Source organism: Pteropus vampyrus, unplaced genomic scaffold (assembly GCF_000151845.1).
Source record: "Pteropus vampyrus isolate Shadow unplaced genomic scaffold, Pvam_2.0 Scaffold160, whole genome shotgun sequence".
In the NCBI taxonomy this organism is placed as follows: domain Eukaryota; kingdom Metazoa; phylum Chordata; class Mammalia; order Chiroptera; family Pteropodidae; genus Pteropus; species Pteropus vampyrus.
Genome location: NW_011888941.1, coordinates 3,265,687 through 3,274,476, shown reverse-complemented (window position 1 = coordinate 3,274,476; position 8,790 = coordinate 3,265,687). Strand labels below are relative to the sequence as shown.

The following is an 8,790-nucleotide window of genomic DNA, read 5'->3' as shown; positions in this document are numbered from 1 at the left end:
AAAAATTAGCAGATTGAAGCCAAACAACTTTTAAAATTATTTTTAAAAGGTAACCTTTAAAGGTAGCATTTAAAAATAAATCTTCCCACAACTCAAATGTCTGACAGTGTTGCCCACAGTGGCCAGCAAATATTTAATGCCTGTCCACCACATGGAGACACATGTGCACAGCATTTTCTCTCCTTTCCCACGAAGAAACACTCAGCGTTTCTTCCAGGTGAACTTCCTGCGGGCTCCCTCTTGGCCGGGCTTCTTCCGTTCTCTCACGCGTGGATCGGTTGTAAGCAGTCCAGCTGCAGCATAAAGAGAGAAGTTGTTACAAACCACGAAAACGCATCTGCCTAGCAGAAGACGAGGTGAGCCGTGTGAACATACAGGTGCTGTTTCAGAGCAAAACTCTAGGGGAAAGCAACCAGACCTACGGTGAATCACCAGCCTGACAGGAGTGTGCTTTCCCTCTTTCAGGATATGTTTCCAATTTAAGACAAAAGCCGGCTACATTTTTCTATCTGCTTTCCTTATCCAGGAGTACTGACTCCTTTTTGGTTTTTAAGCTTGTCCAACTTAAAGCTGCTCCTGAGTGGGCAGCCTCATTCACCGCGATGGCACTTATCCTGCGTGCTCGTTACTACAGATGTGAAAGTTGTAATGAAGACATGAGGCAGAGAAGACAAATGTGTTGTGCAGCAAAACATGAGGAAGTCTGTGCACACCAGATATTAACAGTTACATGAATATATGTGCACATATAATATGACTTACTAAACATATTTGAGAAGAAAAATGTATTATTCTAATTTGTGTGACAATAACATCCCTGGTATTTTGTTTCAGAATCTAAAAAATAAGTGTTTGGGGTGTGTTCTCAGTATAAGCAGTTTATTCTGGAAGAATGAAGTCAGTTTAAACTGGAAGCTTCCACGGCCCAAATGAAGCAGCCGGTAGTGGCTGCAGCCAGAGTATGTTAATAACGACCACAGATTTCAAGAAAACCAGTGATGAGAAAGCTCTTTAAAGTGCTTTTATAAATATGTAAATAAACCAGAGTTTCATTGGATTTTTTGGTGTGTTTTTTTTAATTTTTATTTTTACTTTCCCAACACTCATGCTTCTTTTCATAATGTATATATAAGGTTTAAGCATTTCGTTGTGGTCTTCCAATGGCCATGCAGCAAAGGAAACTTTCAAGTGCTTATTATACAACCACAGCATTTGCAATCTACTTGTACTTAAAGGGTATGAAATGAAACAATATTTTGAGCAAAATGCAGACAAGACCTTTTTAAATTCTAATTTAAATGTAAGTAACAATGCTTTATTACTTTTCAATATGCACAGTAACTCAAACTAGCAGAACAGTTAGTAAGATCCTATTAAATTATTTTACTGACCAGATAAGAATCCCACAAAATAGTGAACTGTTTATAAGAAAATAGATTTCGAAGAGGCTAAGCCGTAGGCGGCCCGTATCTGCGGCACTGACTCAGAACTCCAGCGGTGGGGTCGGGGCAGAGCGGAGCTGCGGGCCCACAGGCAGTGAGGGGCTGGCCCAGGTCCCGTACCTCCTAGCAGCATCCACAGCACTGTCCTCCTCTCACAAACAGTGTGAAGAAAACCTCCAGCTAGAACCACCCTGAGTTATTATAAATGCCACAGCAGTGCCCTAAGGAACCAACCGACTATATATTCATTCTCACACCATGCGGCCTCTCATATTCACGACTGGGTGATGGAGTTACACAAAGTGAGAGAGAACACAAAATTCCACATCACAATGGAAAACTGGAAATCTCCAATAATTTCAGAAAGAAATACCTTAAGGGCTTCACCATTAAATTAAATAATTACAACTTCCTATGACAAAATAAAAACAGCCAAATCATCTGTTAAACACAACTGAGCAGCACTGGTTAAACTAGACAAAAGGTTATGTATGCTTTAAGGTCAATGTAAGTTTCCTCTGATGCTGGGAATGCCTCCATTTTTGTTTTCTAATTCAAGTTCATTTCATTTAAAATTCAAGTTCAAAACTGAAAAATAATATACAGTCCCAGAGCATGAAAAGAGAAGCCAGCAAACTGCAATAATGCATATTTAGCTACGTGTTATCTCATTGATTTCAGATAAGTAGCACAAGAATCAAACAAATCTACAGATAGAATGGGGACAACCATGGCCCTCCCACCTCAACTCATACCTTGTCTCATCCACTCGACCTCCTCCTCGGTGACAAAACTGCACAAAGCTCTGGCCAACGCTAAGCGTATGGCTCCAGCCTGCGCCGACCTCCCACCACCTGAGACTGTACAGGTCGCGTCGTGTTTTCCAAGTCGGTCGAGAAAGTGAAAAGGGAACATCAACTGTTCTCTAAAGCACATCACAAGAAAGATAGTTAAGTTTACCATGATTAAAATCATTTACACATGATTTTATAAACTGTTCACATTCTGAACATTTATAAAACCCATACTATGCATGCCAGCATTCATATTTCTCAATCAATTATTACATTTTCATACTTTTTAATCTATCCACTACACGAAGAAACACTGATATTTCTCATATTTAAAATGCTTTGCTGACAGCAAGGTTTATTTCTCCTTTTCTTGCTCACTATTGATTGTCATGAGAACTTTGCTAGGCTTGGAAATAACCTCATAAAGAAGTCCTAAAGTTAGGAAACTCCATTAACCAACTGAATCTAATTCTCTAGATTCAATGATCATATACACCATTAATAGTCTTTCCTATCAATTGCCATCTGGACTCATTAATTAAAGTATACTATATGCATTTGTATGACATATATAATGCTCATCCTGACATGGTTAGTTCTTAAAGTTACTGAAACCACACCCATCTTCCCCCACTCCCACCAAAACACATATTCATATTAATAGCTCTCTAAACAGTAGGGTCCTGCTACCTGCCTGGCGCAGGTGACACACTGCACAACCCCACTCAGGCCTCCTGCCCTCAATAGTAAGTGCCCACGTGGTCCCCAGCAGGCACCGCAGGATGAAAGAATGGACCACAGACAGAACATGGCTCTGGACCTTCTCTTGCTCAACTGAACAAGTATTTGTTGAACGCCAGTTATGTGCCAAGCACAACGTTCACCACCTCCTTTGTCAAGGACTTTGATTTTGCTATTTTGCCTTCATATCTCTGCTGAGGTTTTATTTAGAAAAGTCAATTTATATTGCATTTTGCTTGCTTTGTCTGACACTGTAGCTTTGTAGACCCAAAATAAAGCTTCTTATAAACACAAGGAACCTGAAAGATGGATACAAACAAGACATTTACATGTTAATCCCTGGACGACACTAGCCAAGCAATCGCATGCCGAGAGGTGTAGTAAGGATAGGGCCTTCAGAGGGCACGATTCACTGGACTCTGTAACAATTCTCTTTCAGTAGGAAAACAACGCAAATTTATACTTTGCTTTTTTGAATAAATGTTTTGAAGCAACCAAATCAAAACAAGGAATGTTATAAAAATTTTACTGTTACAAATAATAGCCATATTACCATAATAATTTAGAGACTGATAATCTAATTCCATCATTTCTTTTTCCCAGCAAGGAAACAAGAGGCCAAGATAGCATCTGTGGGGTTATTATGTGCACATGTCACAGAGTTTTCTGCACTGCCTGACACAGGTGAGTTAGTGACACAGTGACATTACTAAGACGCTGTGGTCACCCATGTGTTTGGGAGCTTAAACATTTCTGCCTTAATTCCTAAAATTTTAAGATTCCCCCAACAAATGCTTATTAAAGAAACTTAGACTAAAATCCAGGAGAAAATATACGTTGTAATTTACACATGACACATCACCAGAGTGGTCAGGGAAAAGGAGGCTGGGAGTCGGGGAGCTGGTGCACACTGAGGTGCTAAATTTATAAGTGATGAGAAATACTAAAAGGGTAATAGTCTAAAATGATTATAGAGCTATCGGTTTTATTTAATATGGACTGCAAACTGGTACATGCAAAAACAGTTACGTGGCATGAAAATACTTCACAATTCATCTTCTCTCCTCTCAGGGATCCCAGATGAAATCCTGAGCTAAAAGAATCAAATTTATTTTGTTCCTTGTTATATAATCGAAGTTACTATGGAACAAAAATAAACAATTTCCTCATTTCTATCTTCTCTGAACGCTATTCCTATGGCACCTATTCTATTGGCATGTAACTTAGTATATATATAATGGTAGACTCTTTCACTTTTCTGTAATTGCTTAAAATGCTAACCTTATCTCCTCTGCTACACAGTTAGTGCTGTGTGAGGAATGTATTTCTTTTGTACAGATGATCAATTAAGAGTTGCTTTAGTGGTTGACTGATAGAGCAAAGGACTTTCCAAATCAGAAAGGTTATTAATCTCTGTCTCGCATAGTACCAGGCACGTAGTAATAAGTGGCTGTCATGTAAGTGAACGAATGAATCAAGAGTTTCTGATGGTGCTGGGAAGGCCACATCACCAACATTCCCAATGATCTGTTGCTGTTTGTGTGAAAAGAGCCGAAAGAAAAGTCCCTGAAAATATAAGTAAGCAGTTCAACTGACTTTTAGGCAAGCATCTCAGCTCCCTCTTACCAGTTAAGGAGGTGACATTTAAGCACCTTGGCTGAGGTCACAGAGCTGAGAGTTGGACCTAAAATCAAGATCACCTGATTCGTGGTTCAGCGTTCTTCCTACTGGTTAATGTCACCTCGCTGCTGAACTCGTAAGCTCCTGAATTGCTCCTGCAAGAGGAAAGCCAGTCCACAGCCAGCACAGCTGCCCTAAACCCCTACGACTACTCAAAGAGGATGAGACGGTTTGGGCGCCCACTCCTGCGGGACTAGCCTTAGGTTTCCCAGTCAGACAAGAAGCTTCTCCATGATAGAAATCACATCTTAAACAGCTGTGATATCTCACAATGCCAGGAACAAGACTGGACTCACAGACAATTCTCAATAAACGCCTGTTGAATTCAAAATGAAGAATAATTCTAAGAACTGAATTTGAGATCAAGCCAAAATTGAGATTTGGTGTTAAATCATCAGTTATATCTGAAAACAAATTAACAGACAGGCATCAGTCAAATGCCATTTGTCCTAGCAGTCCCCAACGCCAAAGTTATGTGTCCCTCTGGCTTTTCATAAGGGAAATAAGAGCTTCCTCCATCTGTTTTTCTGTGAGGATGATGGCAGAATTAGTTTAATTCATATTAAATGGAGTTAGAGTGGCACAAACACACACACAAATAAAATACACATCCGTTTCCCGAAGCAATCATTCTGCCCAGAAGCGCATGCGGCATCAGCAGGTTCCTCTTTTCCTTACGGAAGTGCTGGGAGCATAAGAGCTTTACCCCTATTGACCCTAAAACCACTACACATTCAGGAAAAGGAGGAGGATGCGAAAAGGAGGAACTAATCATGCAGAACTTCGGCTACTAGTGGATAATGACAGTAACCACTGGAAAATAATAACCATCTCAAGAAGAGGTCTTTGTCTGGGACTTACAAAGAGACCTAAGATAAATCCATTTAGAGGATTTGAATTGTAACACTCATTTATGATTTGTGTCTATTTCTCCGTGGGATATAAAGTTAAAAAACAAAGAAAACGACTGCCATATTTAGCACTGGGAACTAAGCAAGGCCTGATGCGCTCTTATTTTAATATATAAATGGCAGGTTTCTTTGCTTGCTCTCTCTCTCTCTATGTGTGTGTGCGTGTGTGTGTGTGTGTGCGTGTGCGTGTGCATGTGTGTGTGTATTATATAGTATACATATATAATCAATTTCCGCTGAATAGGAAAAAATCCAGTGACAGAGCAGTCTTTTTCTAATATTTATGATGGCAAGTGCCAAGGTTGATTTTTGTTGTTTCGTTTTGTGCATGCCCAACCCTAAACTAGGGAAATAAAGTAAAAATCTACTTTTCTTACATTTTGCATTTCAGAACATAAGCTATATCTGAAACACTCAATTTCCAGTAGGATCTGATGGAAAGAGGAGGAAGATTCAATTAATGAAAAATCCTAGAGATGCTTTTAAAAAATCTGGAAAACTATATAAAAAATAGTGATAGCTTCCCTTTAGCGAGTTTGATAAATTACACTGGTAAAGAGAAATAATCACTCAGACAAATATAATCAGAAAATTACAAGCCTTAATGAATTGATCATTATGTATTTCGAAGTACATTTTCTCTAAAAACAAAAAGCAAAAGCAAAAGCAGACACTAACCTGTCCTGTGTCACGGGGAAGTAATGTAGGTAATCGGTTCCATTAACTTTTATTCTCCCACTTCCATGTTCATAAACAACTGCTTCTGCTTTTGCACTCTTTCTTTTACCTTAAAAAACATAACATAAAATTTCTATTAGTAAACATCTGAAAGACCAATGCTTTGAGACAATAAAGCTACATTAAAATTTTCTTCTCCCGAATAACAATACATAGCACTCTGTACATAGGAAAGTTCTAGAACTAATAGTTCTAGAACAGGTAAGCTACACCATAATCAATATATTAAAGCTACTTATAAGGTAATTTTGTTCATTAATTCCATCTGAGGAACACCACAATGATTTTAAATTAGTTTTCACAACCAACAAAGTAATTCATATTTATATTACTTTAAAATAAAAAAAAAACAATTTATGTAGTGTTCTCTTATATTCAGTAAGAATATATCTAGTCACATAATTTTAAAAAATATTTGAAAAGTACAATAAAATATAATTGATAGAAATGAAAGTAATCCTCAGGAATGGTCACATTTCTCTGAACACAGCTGAAAATGACAAAGCAATAATGTTAAATTTTTAAGAGCTGCAAGGTATCATTTAATAAGTTGATTTTTTAAAGTTAGACTATGTCAAATGTCTTTGTAATGTATATGGAAAATGTGAAGATCTAAAGTTTTCACATGTTTCACAGTTTTAGCATCCAATATACAGATTCACTGAGCATTTTCATTTTATATATGAAAATCTTCATTATAAATATTTGTTTCTGCCAGTTGAAAATGTGAAAATAAAAAGATTTAACATAAATATTTGGAAATAAAAAGGATTAATATGATTGTGTCGGAATGTGTCCACATTTTTTTCTTGCGATGGTATAAAGTTCCTTCTGTTTTTAAAAACTTCAACAGAATCTTTAAAATGAAGAAATCCAATGTAGCAAAAACAAATCAAATGGATACCAGAGAGCAACAGCAAATAAAAATAACTGTAGTTTCTCAATCATCACTAAATTTATTTTCTCTCCACGGAATGTCATTACCTTCACTTGTGCTGAAGGCCATTCCTTGCTCATCATACTGCAAAGGTTCAATCAGCTGTTTTTTTGATTGAATAGTTACACTCCTACGGAAGCTCCGTACAAATTCTTCTTCAGTGTCACCACACTGCAATGCCCATAACCTTTCTAGCAGCCGAATGAACTGCGCATACTGCAGACAATAAAAATTCATTAAAAGATGCAAGTGTAATTGCATTTGCTAAATTTTTTCTATTTTTATAGACTTGATCTTTCCAATGTTGCTTTTCTTGATGAATTTTGACAGGATGACACTTCTGCACCCTCACGCTGCTTTTAAAATAGCATGCAGATGCAGCACTTGCCCTGTGGATCTTTAGCATTCACTCTTTTCTTTCAAGAAACAAAGAGATTTATCATTCAAAGAAAAGTCCGATTCTCTGTATTTTGATTGTATAAAGTTGAGATTTATATTCATTTTCAAAAAATATTTAGATGATCTTCAAGTATAATTTCTACTCCTTTAGTAGAACTGTATCAAGAGGAGCTTCATAAATAATTTTCAGTCGGTTATGTATAGTAAAATGGGAAGAGTTTGATTTTGAGAAAATGTACCTCTTAAATTATATTTCATAATACATTTGGCAAATATATCTTTAGCTGTTCAAGCTGTGTTACTTTAATGTTTATGATTTCCTTTAAAACCGAACAATCAAGCTATTTAAAAATTCAAGAGATACTTGACTTAAAGGGCAACCTCTTGAAATAAATTATCCTTGCTACTCTGTGCATTTTTTTTAATAGTTCTTGAACATGTGATTAGAAAGTAAACAACTTGGTATTAACCCCTTAAAATTAGAAGCCAGAATAATCATTCTAAAGTGTTTACAGAGAAGGAAACAACTAATACTCGAGATCCTTAGTTAATATGGAGTGTGAAACCCAATTTTTGATAACCTTATTTATGTTTTTGCCAACCCTAAAAATCACACTCACCTTTGTTACCATTGCCTTTATGGTGAAAATCTGCCATTAATGATTTAAAATATATAAAAATCTCACCAGTAAGATTAAAAGGACTGCTTCAATTACTGCTTTCTGTGATATTACAACAAAAGAGATGGCAATTTTCTAAGTAAGGGGGAAATATTTAGCCACCTGTGGTACTAGACCTGCTAAAACTCCATTCTTCCCCTCCATTTACGGGCCTGTGTCCTTTGTTCTCAGCTATTCTGTCAATTTTATCACACGCACTGTGACTACCAGTGAACCTTCCAAGAGGTAACTACAGGTATGACATCGTCAACTAGGATTACTGTTGAAGAGGTCACTGGCCGCTGCTGCCTCCCTCATCTTGATACCAGACATCAGCTTCAGGATTTCTTCTGATAGCCAGTACCCCAAAAGTACAGAAGACATATATGTATGTATATGTTTGTTCTGTCTTCACAGCTGCACACCTGTAATAAAGTCCTTGGGATGTTTTCAAAATGAGGAAGGGAAAAAAAACAACCAAAACCCCTG

The 8,790-nt window shown here is 37.2% G+C and overlaps 1 protein-coding gene across 4 annotated transcripts in view; it reads right to left on the bottom strand.

The window, feature by feature from the left end:
* Positions 1-25: 25 nt before the first annotated feature.
* MRPS9 (mitochondrial ribosomal protein S9) overlaps positions 26-8,790 on the bottom strand; it is a 57,521-nt gene continuing 48,756 nt past the window's right edge. For 2 of the 4 annotated variants that reach the window (XM_023536591.1, XM_023536593.1), the window contains exons 8-12: positions 7,291-7,459; positions 6,247-6,355; positions 4,678-4,752; positions 2,198-2,367; positions 100-293 (exon numbers count right to left, since the gene is read on the bottom strand). In XM_023536591.1, the coding sequence (XP_023392359.1) occupies positions 202-293; positions 2,198-2,367; positions 4,678-4,752; positions 6,247-6,355; positions 7,291-7,459 (615 nt within the window). In that variant the 3' untranslated portion in view covers positions 100-201. Of the gene's footprint in view, positions 294-2,197; positions 2,368-4,677; positions 4,753-6,246; positions 6,356-7,290; positions 7,460-8,790 lie in introns of all 4 variants that reach the window. The other 2 variants (XM_011370134.2, XM_023536592.1) reach the window with 2 other exon arrangements.